Raw genomic sequence first — 18,689 nt, forward strand, 5'->3', positions numbered from 1 at the left:
TTTTTTTCGATTTTAATTTAACTCGCATTATATACATAGGTATAGGTATATTGATTGTCTAGTCAAAACAGTCAAATATATATATATGTATGTTGTGTGGCCCACGTGAACTTTCAGACAAGGTCTTGTGATTGTACAAAACGCCTGAAATGTATCCTAGCAACGGTATATTTATATTGATGCAGGTGGTTGGTTTTGAGTGTTCGGCTTTGTATAATAATAGGTATAGGTACCTAGCTATACGTTCTGCGTTCCCCGTACAATGTGGTGTCTTCGTGCCGCAGAGTGCAGATCAATATATCGTACGAATCTACCTAATAATATTCTGTTGTGTCGCATACAATGTTAACTTTACGCTAATCGCTTACAATATAACATAATATACTGTAAGATAGGTACCTACACGCTGTCTAAGAACGTGCCTATGCTGGCGTATATTATAATATATAGGTAATACTGTCACCGACGCAAAGACATATCAACAGAACACTGCTATATTCACGCCACGTGTGTTCATGAAGAAATGACAATAAACCAACATGAACAGATACATGACTCTGAATCAGCTTGGAGACGGCACGTATGGATCAGTCGTGTTGGGACAAAACATCGATACAGGAGAAAAGGTGGCCATTAAGAGGTAAACGGAATTGCGCATACATAATATTATTATTAGTGTATTAAGTACACTATATTACCCATCATAAACATAAAACGAAATCAAAATTATAACATTCTTAAAAAAATTCAACTAAGAAAATAATTATAACAATTGGTATTATATAATTGTTATTTATACACAATAAGATAATAAAATATAAAAAATATCGTATTAATATTATTATGTTCGAGAAAGATTATAACATTTTTAGAATAAGCCGCATACAATTAATATGATAGGTATAGCTGAGGTACTACCTATCTCGTGTAAAATGAGCTAGTATTGTTATACCTATATGTGCTGCAATATGAGTACTCTTTTGTATAACATGTGATGTACTATTGTCTATTGTACTGAATACTGATGTATCGTAACATTATATGTATATTTAACCTCGTATCGTTACAACTTGAATACGTGTATCTGTAAGTTGTAACTCGTAGAGGTTTTTAAAATTGTATACCTACAGGTATGCAATTTTTGAGGGTAATACTATAGATACTCGCCCGTAGTTCAATGAATATGTTTTTGTCGAATTTTTTTTTTAGTATCATAATATTAATACTAACACAATTAAAACACTGGGTATCTACGGACGTTATCACAATAAATTAAACCATTTAGACAGCGCCAGCAGGTATTATACAAATACCTATTTCAGCTAGGTAGTAGCCATTATAGGTATAATAATATAGGTAATATACTTGAATAGGTACCTATAATATAATAATTATGGTATACCGTATATACATGGCTAAATGTCTTAAGACCCCATGTGTTGTGTTTTAAAATACATTTAATTCTTACAGAATGAAAAGAAAATATTATTCTTGGGATGAAGCAATGAATTTGAGAGAAGTTAAGGTAGGTACACTCTATATTATATACTAATATACTTCATGCAAAATTCTGAATTTTATCAAATGTTAAAATATTTTTGCAGTCTTTGAAAAAATTAAATCATGCTAATTTAATAAAGCTGAGAGAAGTCATAAGAGAAAACGATACACTCTACTTTGTATTCGAATATATGAAAGAAAATCTTTATCAGCTTATGCGGAGTCAGAGTAAATTTTTTCCCGAACAGTCCATCAGAAATATACTTTATCAGGTAAAAATCGTATGATAAAAATATATAATATACATTATACGAAAATTTTAAGTATATAATACATATCATATCATATTATTAGTCAACTGTCGAGTCAGAATAACTCTAAAGTGGAAAAATAAGTTTTTGGTATAAATGCATTTTTTACCTAATTGTTGTATTTATAATTTATTCATTGTGGTAAACAGTAATATTTAGATAATAATTATCTAAATATTAGGGACAGGCGGACAGTATTCCAAACTTATTTGATTAAAATAATGTAATATCCTTTAACTTAAACTAAAAAAACCAACTTTTTACATTTATTGTAATCTATATTAAGGGTTTATCCATTATTATTTATTATTTTAGAACAATTTCCCCAATTAGTAAGTACTTTTAGCGATTTTTACACACATTACATTATTATTTATTTGGGGTTAAGTTAGCCAAACACAATCCTAGTTTGACTATATATAATACCGTCGATATAAAGACGTTTATGAGAGAAACTCGTGAGGGTTATGCAAATTTTTTTTCATCCAATTACTACTGTAGGTATCTATAATAGTTGGTACAGTTGGCATAGATATGTATATTTTGGTCTAATACTCATTAATAGTTTAAAGAAATTCCTCTAAAATAATCCATAAGCTTGGGTGTATCCTGCAGTCATACAGATTTTGTTCCCTTCCTTAAACTATACACGTACATCACGTATATAATAATAATATGTACCTATTATAATAATGAATAATATATATATATATATATATATGTATATGTATATTCCATTTCGCGTGTGTAATTTTGTTCAAAGATATTGCAAGGATTGGCGTTCATGCACAGGCACGGTTTCTTCCACCGGGACATGAAGCCGGAGAACCTACTGTGCTGCGGTCCCGAGCTTGTCAAAATCGCCGATTTTGGTTTGGCCAGGGAGACTCGGTCGCGCCCCCCGTACACCGACTACGTGTCCACCCGATGGTATCGGGCCCCCGAGGTGTTGTTGCATTCGATCAATTACAGCACGCCGATCGACTTGTGGGCCGTCGGCTGCATCATGGCCGAGCTGTACACGTTCAGACCGTTGTTTCCGGGCACGAGCGAGATCGATCAAATATTCAAAATATGCTCGGTCCTAGGCACGCCCGATAAGGTACTTACGTGTATATATGGGCTGCTGCTGCAGATGTTAGGCGTGTGACACCACACCAAATTACGCATCATTTATAGGTCTAGTCTGTATATTATTGTTATCTTCATTCTACTTGCAATATTTCCATATAGGTACCTATACTGCAGTTCTATAATGTCACGAATTCACAACGTTTGCTAGCATATATATATAGTACCTGTAGGCGGCTAGGCATATCACGTTGGAAAGATTACCTGATACTATTTAAAAGTTTAAAGGGTGTATTTTTAATTTATTTATTGCTTTATTATAATACGTTTCTGAGACGAAAAGATGTTCTCCATTTTAATAATATCATAGATTATAAGTCAAACGGATGTAGACAAAATAGATTTTTTATTATTGCGACCTATAGGTATTATAATATTGCTATATGCTATTCTATTATTATCTTTTTGAACTATTAAAACATCAACTCTACACTACATTATTATACATAATGTTGTCTCTATAGTAGTATATTGATTAGACATAAGAACCTATACGTATAACATTGTTACACTAAATACAAATTTAGACGAATAATGGAATATATTTTTAAAGGCTACAACTCATGTTGCTTATAGCATCTAAACATGAAGCATGCTGAATATAATCGTTATACCGGAATCTACCTACGTTAGGTTAGGTATATTATATATTCATTGATTATGACGTATTAAAAATGAGTGCTTGATTTGATTTGATGGAGGAAGGGACAAAGTACCTCAATAAAATTTTCGGATAGGTATTTTAGCCTAGTCATATTTCATCAAAGTAGGTTAGGTACTCTAATATTTATTTTCAGAAGTCGAGCACTGATTAACATAGTTACCTAACGTATTACGTATGATTTTTATAACATTAGTTTATTATAAAATATTATTGTACGGGCCGGGAGCCTATGACGATAATACGCGCACCCCGGACACCTTATAATCGCTCACCACTAACACCTAGGTCTTAAATATGCGAGCACTAGCTGGGTGTGTAATGGTGTAATAGTTCGAACAGCAGTGGTCGGGATCGCCGGGCAAATACTGTCGAACTACGTAATGCGTGTAGTGTAATTATGTGTATTATCTGTGTGTTAAGTGTGTATATATGTGGGTGTGTTTATAATAATTAATAATAAGGAAAAATGGTAACACAGTTGCTGGTATAAATGAGTTGCTGTATAATACAATAATAATAATAAATAACAAATAATAAATAAGGCAATAAATCACAGCAACACAATAATGGTGTAAAAAAATATAATATAATGAATCGCAGCCCTTATGGCTAAACGAGATACATGTATGCTATTATGGCCATTCTCACCCAAAACAGAATAAATTATATAAATTAGCCCTTCTGGCTCAACAGAGTTAAGGTTTAATATTATGTGCAGCTATGTGAGCTGTAGGTATATAAATTCGTTAAATAATATTACAATAATATGTAGTCCTTATGACAAATCAGAATAATGATAAATTAATAATACTATGCGGCCCTTCTGGTACAACAAATAATAATTATAATACGAAATGGGTAATAGTAAAAATAATAATAGTAATAAGAATAACTCACAATTTGTGGAGCGCAGACTGGCCAGCTGGTCTCATACTTCTGCTATAACAATAATGTATAAAAAAAGACAACACTGGCGATACGCACCGGGTAATGATAATAATAATAATAATAATAATATAACAAGAATTTTATATAATAATTCGTGGCGATTCGCGCCCACGATACAATACTATTTACTATTAAATAGCCGGCGATTCGCGCACACTCAATATATTATAATAATATGGCAATTTGCGCCGCGGAACTTAAAGTAAATTGAATTACAATATGTATAATAAATGGCCCTTATGGCGCACAATAATAAGATTATAATTAAATACTTGGCTATTCGAGCCTGCAACAAAAATCTGTAAATAACAATACTTTACCGTTTTAGTATAAAAAATATTATAATATTGCGGTACAAAAATGCATGCGTGGATACTGCTGCGAGAACGTTCGGTACGAGACAAAAATCGCGGCGGCCGTGTTAAATAATATTCGCGGAGCCAGCTCGTCGAAGTGCGATAACGCGGTGATAATAAAAATAATTATGTATAATAATACTGTAGGTACAATTACATAATAATTCACTGGACACGTTTGAATAATATATACAAAAATAAAACAATGATTACAGCGGTGATTGTGTGTGTGTGTGTGACCAGCTGTTCCCCCGTGGCCGATATCTTATTTCTGTTATGTTGCGGCGGCAACATTCTCCCCCGCGTTGAAAATTTGTTTTTCAACTACCTCTTCGTCTGCATCTATATTTATGTCCTTGTCTGTTGGTAGTCGGCATAGTTTGACTGTCGGACGCTTCAATTCTGCCCCGGATCCGAGGCGCATTGTTACTACTCTTATGATCCCGTCATTACCAGGATGCACGTTAACTACTCTTCCCAGTTTCCATTTTGTGGGTGGTGTGTTTTCATCCCTTATAATAGCAATATCACCAATTTTTAATGGAGTTTTATTACTACTCCATTTTCCTCTAATTTGTAACTGAGGTAAATATTCGCTAGACCATCTTCGCCAAAAATGTTGCATTAACGCCTGTACATACTTCCATCTTTTAAGACTATTCAATGGTTCCTGTCTCAGGTCGACCTCAGGAGGTAACGAGATAGGACTGCCTACAAGGAAATGAGCTGGGGTTAGTACCTCTAAGTCAGATGGGTCGCTGCTCATTGGGGTCAGCGGTCGTGAGTTAAGGCAAGCTTCTATCTGGCACAATAGTGTTGATAATTCACCAATAGTTAGCTTGGCATCACTCATCATACGGGTTAAATGGTGTTTTGCACTTTTAACCGCACTCTCCCATAGGCCACCGAAATGTGGTGCTGATGGTGGGTTAAATCTCCATTCAATACCTCTCTGGGCTATCTGTGGATGAGCAGCCATTACATGCATGTACAGCTCTCTTCTTGCTCCAACGAAATTTGTACCGTTATCGCTAAATATTGTTGAACATAAGCCTCTACGCGCCGTGAATCGACGCAACGATGCCAGGAAGGCTTGGCTCGATAGATCTTCCACCATCTCCAAATGAACTGCTCTTGTGGTAAAACATACGAAAACGGCTATCCAGGCCTTCACGCCTATCACTCGCCTTATACCGCTTCTTATGATGATTGGTCCAGCAAAATCGACCCCAGTAACAGCGAACGGTCGTGCGACTTGGACCCTTTCCTTGGGTAATGGAGCCATCAAGGGAGCATTAAATGTTGGTTTTGCTCGGGTGCATTTCACGCAACGTGATACCACGGAACGAGCCATCACTCGACTTCTTAACGGCCAGTACCTTCGTCTCACCTCAGCAAGCAAAGCTTGAGGCCCACAATGTAATTGCTCTAAATGTATTTGTTCAAATATTAACCGAGTCACCTTATGATTTGCGGGCAACACGATCGGGTGCCTTTGTAACATTGACAACCCAGAATTGTTCAAACGTCCACCAACCAAGATTAGTCCTTCCTTTATAAATGGACGTAGGGACTTCAGTTTACTTTTTAGGTTCAACTCCCCTTGAGATTCCAGAGATCGTAACTCATCAAGGAAACATTCGGCTTGGACTTGTTTCAGTATACATACTTCGGCCGCTTGCAGTTCTCTTACAGACAAATAAACTTCACTTGGTACCCCTCTTGTTCTCAAATATTCTACAAATCTTTTTAACCAAGCTGTTGCTCTCTTCAGTCGTGACCAGGAGGAGTAATGTTGGACCAACTCTTGATTAGATTGAACTCCAACTAATGCAAATTGTATTGTGCGTTGCTCAGGTATTTCTTCTTCCTTCAATATATTTCTTGGGACCTTTTCCCACAACTCGTCTGATATGCCTAACCAATCAGGTCCATTCCACCAAAGTTTAGAAGCACTTATCTCCGTTACATTAGTACCTCGAGATATCATATCAGCAGGGTTCTTATCTGTTCTTACATAATTCCATTGCGATGCATTTGTAAGCTCTAAGATCTGATTAACGCGATTGCTGACGTACACCTTTAATCGATTGGATTGTGCATTTAACCAACTAAGAACTACAGTGGAATCTGTCCACAAATGACACTTATGACGATCAATTTCCCAAGCATCCGTTAGCTTTTGGAGTAATTGTGCTAATACCAAGGCACCATTCAGTTCAAGACGAGGAATTGTTGAACCCTTTATTGGCGCTACACGACTCCTAGCACACAGCAGTCGAACCTGCCACGTATTTTCAGAACAGTGCGATCGTACATATATGCAAGCCCCATAGGCTTCTTGCGACGCATCACAGAATCCGTGTATTTGGAATTCATTTGGTTTTGGTAGAACCTTTCTTGGGATGGATATATTTTGCAGTTTCTCTAAATCCTTATGGAATGACATCCACCGATCATGAATGTCTGAAGACAAGGGACTATCCCAATCAATTTTCAAAGCCCATACCTGCTGTAAAAATATCTTTCCCTTTACGAGTATTGGGGCTATAAAACCTATGGGGTCAAACACCTTGTTCAAATCGGATAGCAGTGTTCTTTTGGTCAATTTTGATCGTGCTGGAGTTGGTATGACATTGAACCTGAACTCATCAAGTACTGGGTTCCAACATAAGCCGAGAGACTTGACCATTTCTTCATCTCCTAATTCCAAGGTGAATAAGGGGTCCCTGACATTTTTACCAATATGTCCCAAGACGTAAGAGGAATTCGAACACCACTTTCTTAGAGGTAATTTTGCTGAGGCTAGAATTGACGTTATCTCTTGGTGCAATTGAATACATTCAGCTTCGGTTTCACCTCCCGTCATAAGATCATCCATATAAAAATCCTTCGTTATCGCGTCCGCAGCTCTGGGAAAATGTTCGTACGCTTGTTGTGCCAACGTTACCAAACACTGCGTTGTCATGAACGAGGCTGGTTTTGTACCATAAGTTACGGTGACCAATCGATAGGTCCGCAAAGCTTCACTAGGATTATTTCGCCAGAAAATCCGTTGGAGATCCCAGTCTTGTTCTGCCACAGCTACTTGTCGGAACATCTTCTCAATGTCAGACGAAATCACATATTGATATTTTCTAAAACGCGTAAGAATTGAGAATATGTCCTCCTGCGTCTTTGGGCCTCGCATCAATACGTCGTTGAGTGACAACCCTGAAGAAGTTCTCGCTGAGGCGTCAAAAACGATTCGAATTTTAGTTGTTAAACTTGAGCTCTTGAATACTGCATGGTGTGGTAAGTAGCATGATCGCTTAGGAATATTCGATTCCTTCACAACTTCTTGCATATGGCCCATCTCCAGATAATCTTTCATGAACTTCGTGTACTCAATTCGCAAGTCTGCATCTTGCTGTAGTTTTCTCTCCATACTGAGAAACCTAGATGTAGCTGAGTTGACACTCTGACCTAAATTAGTTAGGTCTGTTTTGACGGGTAATTGCAGCACGAAACGACCTTCCTCATTTCGTCTAAATGTGGACTGAAAATGTTCGAGCGCATGGTTTTCTTCGATAGAACACTGGTTTGCCTTTGATTGTTTGTCGTACAAAACATCCTCGTGGCCGAGAATTGCCTTAGATTCCTTTTCCAACGACCTGCCAACACTTAGCAGACATGTGTGGCTCAACTCACCTGTGACTATCCAACCCAACTTGCTGTCCTGCAGATATAACATCTTCACATCCAGCTGTATACGACTTGGCTGCAATATGTCAAAGAATGCACCACCTCCAATCAATAAATCGATTTGTTTGGAATCACAGAAATGAGGGTCAGCTAGCTGTGGTAATAGCTCACTTGGAATTGTCCAGCCTTCCACTGGAGGACGAACAGGTTGTAGTTGTGACATGATAACAGGTAAGGTATGACAAGATAAGTTGAAACTCGATGAACCAAATCTGGATTCAACATGTACATCAACATAGGTACTAGACTGGAGTGTGTTTGCTCCTATGCCACTAACTGGAATCGACGACCTTGCAGCTGGTAATTGTAGTTGTTTTGCTAGTCCCTTGGATATGAAGTTAACCTGCGAACCACTATCTAGTATGGCATGGCATTTCCTACGCACGCCTTGATGGTCCCTTACTAGAACTACTGCTGTTGACAAGAATACGTGGCCATGTCCTTGATGAACTAGTAATACCTTTTTTGAGCCAGTTTGGTTCGAAGACGAAGCTACACCTTCTTCAGGCGTGTCCTCGTCACTCACAGATTTCGAAGATTCCCCTTTTCTTTCATAATGAAGTAAAGTATTGTGCTTCCCCTTGCAGACAAAACAATTATATCTTGATCTGCATTTGTCAGCTGCATGTGCTGGATGAAGACAGTTGAAACATAGCTTAGTTTCACGTACAAAATTAATTCGATCTCCGACTGAAAGGTTCTTAAAACTGCTACATGTATACAACCTGTGCATGCTTGTGCAGTATGCGCATTTTTCTTTTACTTCGGATGCTGCTACAAGAGCACCTCTTGAGTGGGCTCCGAACTTCTTATTACTCACTGATCGGGTGAGTTGAGCTTCCTTCAATTGATTTTGTTTTGAATACCTTGTGCCCGAATTATTTGGAATAACCTTAGATCCCCCTTGATTTAAACTTACTGCCTCTGAACCTTCTAACGCCACACACCGGCTAGCCAGAAACGATTCGAGGTCCGAGTACTTGGGTAAATCAGTGTTTCTCAGATGTAGTTGCCATCCGTGCCCGGTGCTTCTGTCAAGACGTCCTGTAACTATAGTGATTAACCACGCATCCCAGTGTTCGATTGGTTGGTCAAGCGCGCTCAGTGCGGCAACATGAGTGCTTACATGCGAATAAAGTTCTTGCAGCGCTGATGCTGATGGTTCTTCAATTCTTGGACATTCAAGAAGCGATCGTATGTGCGACTGAATTACAAGACTAGGGTTGTCGTATCGTTGCTTAAGCCTTTCAACAACTACCGAATAGTTGCCGTCGTTGATAGGAATAGAACGCACCAAGTCTAATGCTTGCCCTTGTAAACACGAACGCAAATAATAAAACTTCTGAGCATCTGAATATTCATTTCCTTCATGTACTATAACACGGAAAATATCGAAGAATGAAGACCATTCTTGTATGTTTCCATCGAACGATGGCAGTGGTATTGGTGGCAGCTGATTCCGATGTCCTGAACTGCTGAAAATGTGCGAAGCATTGTGAACAGAAGTGTTTGATGCCTTATCTGCCTTGATAATTTCTTGCATCTGTGATCTTATCATAAAATATAGTTCTTCAAACTTATTCCTCTCGGTTTCAGCTTCTACAGTATCTTCAATAGTAATCAATTCGATTTGAGACTGAATATCATCAAACTTCCTGTTTATTTGTGGCAGCTCCTCCTGCCTGAACTCGAGTAATGAGACTGCTTGCTCACCGATAACGAAATTTGAAACAAAGGTTTGGGCACGTGTGAGGGCTGCTTTGACAACACCTCGTTTCCTTCTTAGCTCTGCTAACAATTTTATTTCCTCTTCGCTGTACATCGTTTAGTCCTTACAAGAAATATTGGCACAAATGAAGGATCACAAATCAAGGTCGAATGTGACCGATACAACGAGGTAAAATTGATTTGTCAAGAGTTGAAATTTCAATTGCGATACAAATTGATTAAATATTATAATTAAATAACAATAATTAAAATGGCAATATTAGCTTGATTTTAAATTATCAATCAGACTATTATCAACTGACGTAGATAGATATTAATCACAAAATGAAAATGTAAGCAATAATATCAATACGACGGAAGATAATAAGAAATAATTAATTCTAAAATGAATTAATATAACAATATCCGTAATCTAAGAAAATAATATTATAAATCACGTCGAGGTCACCAAAATGTACGGGCCGGGAGCCTATGACGATAATACGCGCACCCCGGACACCTTATAATCGCTCACCACTAACACCTAGGTCTTAAATATGCGAGCACTAGCTGGGTGTGTAATGGTGTAATAGTTCGAACAGCAGTGGTCGGGATCGCCGGGCAAATACTGTCGAACTACGTAATGCGTGTAGTGTAATTATGTGTATTATCTGTGTGTTAAGTGTGTATATATGTGGGTGTGTTTATAATAATTAATAATAAGGAAAAATGGTAACACAGTTGCTGGTATAAATGAGTTGCTGTATAATACAATAATAATAATAAATAACAAATAATAAATAAGGCAATAAATCACAGCAACACAATAATGGTGTAAAAAAATATAATATAATGAATCGCAGCCCTTATGGCTAAACGAGATACATGTATGCTATTATGGCCATTCTCACCCAAAACAGAATAAATTATATAAATTAGCCCTTCTGGCTCAACAGAGTTAAGGTTTAATATTATGTGCAGCTATGTGAGCTGTAGGTATATAAATTCGTTAAATAATATTACAATAATATGTAGTCCTTATGACAAATCAGAATAATGATAAATTAATAATACTATGCGGCCCTTCTGGTACAACAAATAATAATTATAATACGAAATGGGTAATAGTAAAAATAATAATAGTAATAAGAATAACTCACAATTTGTGGAGCGCAGACTGGCCAGCTGGTCTCATACTTCTGCTATAACAATAATGTATAAAAAAAGACAACACTGGCGATACGCACCGGGTAATGATAATAATAATAATAATAATAATATAACAAGAATTTTATATAATAATTCGTGGCGATTCGCGCCCACGATACAATACTATTTACTATTAAATAGCCGGCGATTCGCGCACACTCAATATATTATAATAATATGGCAATTTGCGCCGCGGAACTTAAAGTAAATTGAATTACAATATGTATAATAAATGGCCCTTATGGCGCACAATAATAAGATTATAATTAAATACTTGGCTATTCGAGCCTGCAACAAAAATCTGTAAATAACAATACTTTACCGTTTTAGTATAAAAAATATTATAATATTGCGGTACAAAAATGCATGCGTGGATACTGCTGCGAGAACGTTCGGTACGAGACAAAAATCGCGGCGGCCGTGTTAAATAATATTCGCGGAGCCAGCTCGTCGAAGTGCGATAACGCGGTGATAATAAAAATAATTATGTATAATAATACTGTAGGTACAATTACATAATAATTCACTGGACACGTTTGAATAATATATACAAAAATAAAACAATGATTACAGCGGTGATTGTGTGTGTGTGTGTGACCAGCTGTTCCCCCGTGGCCGATATCTTATTTCTGTTATGTTGCGGCGGCAACAATTATTAAGATTTGATTAATTAACGTTACTGTAAAGCTATAGATAGGTAGGTAATGTATTTAGGTATTAGTGAATTATAATTAATAGAAATAGTTCGCATCTGTCCATTACACTCAAATATTATTAAAATAGGTGGTAGTTAAGGGTACATTTATGATTTTCGGGTGCTCTAAAATTGCCTCCATAGCGATCCATATCCGATATATATATAATATAGGTTGATTTATCAAAGGTTTGAATTTACTAACAAAGTTATCGTCAAAAATACTTTTAACCAATTTCATTGAAGAAAAATGTGAATAAATAATGATAAATCAATATAAAAGTATCTTCTAGTTTTTCCCATAGCTTTTTTGTACCCATTTTACTATAACGTCTATAAGTGGATAGGTAATACAGTGAAATATATCGACGTGTTAATAATTTATAACGTGGATATAGGTATATCGTATATGACTAGAAAGGCATTTCCCGCATTTTCCTATACCGTTTACCTTTACAGCTTATAACTTATTATTTTTAAATCAAGTTTAATAGCTGATACCTTACCTATAAAACGAATGTGTAGAGTAAGTATTTATATATTTATAATTTATTCATGTACCTATTGTCGACTGTCGTAAATAATACAATATATCAAAATAGAAATATTGTAGAAACATAAATGGTTTTACGATGGGATTAAATCACATTTTACAAACAAATAAACGGTTGTCAATTAATATAAGTATATATAGAGATGTAATGTCATAATATAAATGCAATAAATTCGATTTTCAATGAAACATCGTTTAAATAAAATATTTTAAATCACGCAACATGCGTGCCCTGCCGATTAATTCTATATTTGAGTCCTATACAGAAAACAATTAGCAACAATATTATTTTACTTGAATACATTTTCTATTGGTTACTTTACAGAAGTATAATTTAGTATCAGACATTGATGAATGATTACGGAAGTATAATTATGTATAATTTTTGACCTTTTGAACTTTTGACGTGACTTTTGTATAATTTTTATATTAATTGTGTCGGGTAGGTACTTAGTTAGTAGGTAGTAACTGAGGTACCTACATAAGATATATAACAGAAATAAATGTAAAGGTACCTTAAACAATTAACATAAAAAAGCTCGCTCAACACGCATTATTTCCATATACCTTTTCCGTATTATGATCAACATTGCATAAAAAAAAATAGTGCTTTAATACTTTAAAGTTTGTGATAGATGCCATATATTTTCAGATGTTTGAGTATATAGATAATTAGAAACAATGTTTTTTTTTTCACAAAATATCTACAATATTTAAAAAAATTTGTAGAAATCAATGTTTATACTTTATATAGTTACCAACCTATAGGTATTTAATATCAATAATATTTCTGAATTAATTATTATTGAACCAGTGTATAATTCTTTTTATTTTAACTAATACTCACGGTCACCTAATATGCCGCTTTTGTTAACCGTTTTATTAAAACTAAATGGATAATTTTCTAAAAAACGATTACACGCAATTTTTGTATGTTTTTAAAAGTGAATTAGGTATAAATATGTTATTTGATTTATTATTATTTTAATACAACACGAGTTTCTTACAATATAATATAGGTATAGATAGGTAGATTAGGTATGTGCTACTGACATAACATTCGTGTTCAAAATTACTTAGCATGATATTTTGGTATACCGGAACATAACGTGTACCATGAATACATGTAATATGTCGTGATAATATAGAGTATAGACATTTTAAGCGTGAGAGGAAACCTTGTTTTCAGGCAGATGGGACTCGTTGAGTATATCATATAAGTAGTATAAATGTATAATACCTCTACTGGAATATCCGTAGTAAATAATAATAATTTAACAATTATTCGTTAACTTGAAGTATGATGCTATAAATTAAAATATTATCATAGTATAAGATAGGTATAATGCTACAAAATTAAACTATCTTAAAAGAATATTACTATACCTAGTTAATTATTTATATTTCAGAAAGAATGGTTTGAAGGTTACCAATTGGCATCAGCTATGAGTTTTAAGTTTCCTCAATTCAAACGATTGGCTCTTAATACGGTTGTACCAAATGCAAGTCGGGATGGAATACATTTAATGGAATTACTACTTAGTTGGAATCCGATTCGAAGACCAAGCGCACAAAGTGCTTTGAGGTATACACTATATCTATATATACAGGGTGTCCCACTGAGATCTGACAGATGAAATAACTTTTGTTCTAATTAATATTTTTAAAAAATTTCTTTTAAATATAATTCATAGACTATTGCGCTACATTTTTAGTATACATTTTTTATTTTTTAATACTGAAAATAAAAAACTTAAAAACTGATAAAAAAAATTTCCAAAATTTCCAAAATAGCCAATTTGTAAATCTGATTTTCAGAAAAATTTGGGTTAGGTATATATTATCGTATATTACAAGAATATTGATATTTAAAAAAATGGTAAAAAATCAGACACTTGACTTAAATGTTTTTACGATATAAATTTTTCTGAAAATCAGATTTACAAATTGGCTATTTTGGATATTTTGGAAATTTTTTTTATCAGTTTTTAAGTTTTTTATTTTCAGTATAAAAAAATAAAAAATAAAAAATGTATACTAAAAATGTAGCGCAATAGTCTATGAATTATATTTAAAAGAAATTTTTTAAAAATATTAATTAGAACAAAAGTTATTTCATTTGTCAGATCTCAGTGGGACACCCTGTATACTATAATTATTGACTATATACCTATTATTATATTATATTTACCTACCAGCCAACATGAGGTACTCGGATTATTAACACATTTTTTTTTTGATAACCTATGTTTGATTACCTATGTAAAAAAAATGTGTTTTACACACATTATAACTGTTTCATCTACAAGTGTTTATTTCTCTATACTAATAATCGTAAGAAATTAGCGTAAATTGTTTTCGCATTAGTAGTACGCATATTATAGAAGACATTATAAAAGTTTTGTTTCCAGAACTTTCAATTATCAAACAAGTGTATTAACTAGCAAACTTGCAGAGCAGAAAAGGGGACAGTATATGTAAATTTTAGATGAACTATTAAGAACATTTAAATATTATTTAAAAACTAGATAAGCATCTTTTCTGGTTGGTAGGAAAGTGAATCTAGTTGATATTTGGGTAGTCAAAATTTTAAATTTCCAAAACTTGAAAATTGAATACCTCCAGGATTTCTCATAAGATTTTGTTAGTAGAAATTATTTTTAAATTTTAAATTTGATCAATTAGGTTAAATTGAAACTTTAAATAGGTACTTATAAAAAAAATGTGTGCCTATGTATTTTTAATATTTTTCAACTGCCATTATAACACTATATCAGGAGCCTTGTATTCAATGTTCATGAACATGGGACATGTCACATGTAACTTGATTATTGGATCATCAATCTCCCTCAGACGGAATATTAAAATATGTATAGGTTACTGAGTAATGTAGATAACTGCAGAATAATTGAGTGTCCTCAATTTCCACGAACACACAGTATATCTTTAAAACTGTTTAAAATAATAATAAGTCATTACCCATTCGCATTCGGTGACATCATATTATACTTAGGTACTTAATTTACTACCCACTTGTCATTTGTCTATAATTTAACAACACTGTACAATAGGTACCACGTATAAACGTTAATAATAATGCAACCACACTTGTTAAAGCATAAAAATAGTAAAATTACGTCTTGTTGACTTTCGTACATTTTGAATATTTGTTATCCTGTTTATATTTCAGGCAACCATACTTCCAAGTAGGACAACTACGTTTGAGTCAGGATGTAGGAGAGGTGTCCTATGCTAAGATTGGCCAACAAAAAAGACAGCCCGTACAACTAATGAAATCTCAAATTTCACTCCTACAATCAAACAATAACAAGCAACTGAAGTGAGCTTATGAATAAATATTATAAATAATTTTATGCTGATATCATATTTAATATCAGTGAAAGATTACTAGTAGGTAGTTAAGTAGTTTGATAGCTGCAGCCTGCAAGGTAGTTTGAAAAGTTTGATACCGTAATGGTATTATAACTATGCATTTTAGATACGAAAAACAATGGGAAACGTTGGCGAACAAGCCAATCGGTAATAAAGAGAAAACATGGTACGATAACGATGCGGATGTTATGGTGTTAAGCAAAAAGAAACTGAGCGCCAAGCAACATTATCTATCAGTGGCCAGATATGTAACGGGGAGGGCTTCCAACTTCCAAGCAGCTGAGAATGAGTAAAATAATAACAATTTATCAATAATAATATTTATATTTTCATAAAAAAATCAAAATAATAATATGTTTAAGTGGTATTTTGGGATTTTTGCTGTTGATTAACAACTTTTTAACACTATATCATTTCGATCAAAACGATACCAAAATAATAATATTATATTATAATAATATACATACAAATACTATAGTACTACGTTAGTTGTTAGTTTTACAGATATTTTGTTAATTATATGCTTAAAATACAGAAAAACATTACAGTTTTTAAGTTTTATTTTATTATAGGAATACGTATTATAGATATTATGACATCATTATTTATTAACAAGAGCAATAACATATAAATATTAAGTACCTATATGATTTCCCTTTTATATAGGGCATAGGTAGGTTACTAATTATTAGGTAATATAGGTACAGATAGGTCTATAATATAGGTATTTAAATTTACAAAACATTTTATTCTGTATTTACAAAAAAATATTAAGGACAATACGTCTAAGTAAATAATATTACTTCAATAAAATATGATGATTCTTTATTTATATTCTTTTTTATGTAAAACTTACTACCTATGCATAGGAATATGTCAAAAAGCATGAGAAATGACACATTCCCATCCGTAAGCAAAGTGTCTTATGGCCAAGGCGATAAGAATAAAAATAGCAAACGACATGGAAAAAACGAATGGACTTCAAAGTAAATAAATAACTACCTATTGTAGTTTTTGGGTCTATAAAAATAAAATTCACATTATTGTTTCAGGTACTTGGAGTAATTTGAGTAATTATTAAAATCAAAAGCTGAATTTAATCAAATTAAAAAAAAAACAATCAAAATAATTTTATTTTTTGCTTCCTAAGCTCTGCCATGTACACAATTAATTTATTGTATATTAATAATAATATCACATATTGTAAACTTTTAGTTTTTTTTTCAAATACTATTTTAAAAATTTTTATATTTTGTGCGTTAAAAATATAATTTGAATATTTATAGTATTTAGTTTTATGGGTGATAAACATATTATTATATATTAGAAAATTGAATTGTGATTTGTGGTTATGAATTTTAACTTTAAAGTTAACTGTTCAATAATAGCATGAATAAGCGAGAACACATTGTCCACGTATTCATTATTTGTTAAACTCGTAAATATTTTATTTAAAAATTAATATTTTGTGTTTATTACGATAATGAATATTGTGAGGTGCATCAAAAATACACAAATTTAAAATACCTACCTATTAAGTATTTACTATTTACAAATAATTATGAACTACTTTCACACTGTAAACATTATAAGTAATATGATAAGTACCTACTATGATATATTGCTCACGCACCTCCCCACATTACTCATCAGTCATCAGTGTATACTGTATAGGTATATAATCGCTATGTTGGTTGTTGAAATATTGTAAAAAGTACCTCAAAGGCAAAAACTATACCAAGGTGATATTGTGACAAGGTTAGTGTTTAAGATTATACATAATATAATACATACAATTCCACTAAGAAGTAGTTTCGAAAATAAAAAGCAATGTACAAGTTAGTTTCTCGTTTCTGCTAAATGAAGTCATGTAGGTAGGTGCCTACGTATACATTATGAACTATATAACTAACTGGTTTTGTCAATAGTAATTATGATTTAAAAATATTATGTTCTACGAAAGTGTCATCAATGGGTGGTTTCTTCAATCAAGTTGTCTAAGTTTTTTTTAGTTTTATATAGCTCATATTCTTAATGTGCTACTGGTACATATTGTGTATTAATAACAAAAGTAAAAAAAAATGTTTTTACATGGTTTTAATTACTATGAATTACCTACATATGCATAAATATAGGTAATTTATTTTTAATCACAAACATTCAGCGAGAAAACTAATATAGATAATATAGGTATGGGTGATTGCAGGATAGATAACCCTGCGCGTATAAAATGTATATTTAATATGTTTATAATATGATCATTAAATAATAAACGAAAATATTGTACCAGTATTATAATAATGCTAACCATACATTTATTGATACAAATTTCTACTCTGATAACACATTTTAAAATCCGTCAAAATAATAGATACGCAAATTAAAAACCGAGTAAGTCACTCTGTTGATAGTATACCTCGACATTGAGTAGGTCATTGAAATAAAAGTGTTAAATTGTATTTCAATGATAAATCATTGC

The 18,689-nt window shown here is 33.3% G+C and overlaps 1 protein-coding gene across 1 annotated transcript; it reads left to right on the plus strand.

Annotated features, from left to right (window-relative positions):
* Window positions 1–238: 238 nt before the first annotated feature.
* On the plus strand, window positions 239–17,908 carry LOC132942347 (serine/threonine-protein kinase MAK-like). The gene is made up of 9 exons (XM_061010656.1): window positions 239–640; window positions 1,471–1,525; window positions 1,605–1,772; window positions 2,575–2,913; window positions 14,227–14,402; window positions 16,008–16,157; window positions 16,317–16,499; window positions 17,080–17,196; window positions 17,263–17,908. Exons 1-9 carry the CDS (start codon window positions 540–542, stop codon window positions 17,273–17,275), a joined length of 1,302 nt encoding a protein of 433 aa, XP_060866639.1. The 5' UTR covers window positions 239–539; the 3' UTR covers window positions 17,276–17,908.
* The last annotated feature ends 781 nt before the right edge of the window (window positions 17,909–18,689 follow it).

Source organism: Metopolophium dirhodum, chromosome 4, assembly GCF_019925205.1.
Source record: "Metopolophium dirhodum isolate CAU chromosome 4, ASM1992520v1, whole genome shotgun sequence".
NCBI classification, from domain to species: Eukaryota; Metazoa; Arthropoda; class Insecta; order Hemiptera; family Aphididae; genus Metopolophium; species Metopolophium dirhodum.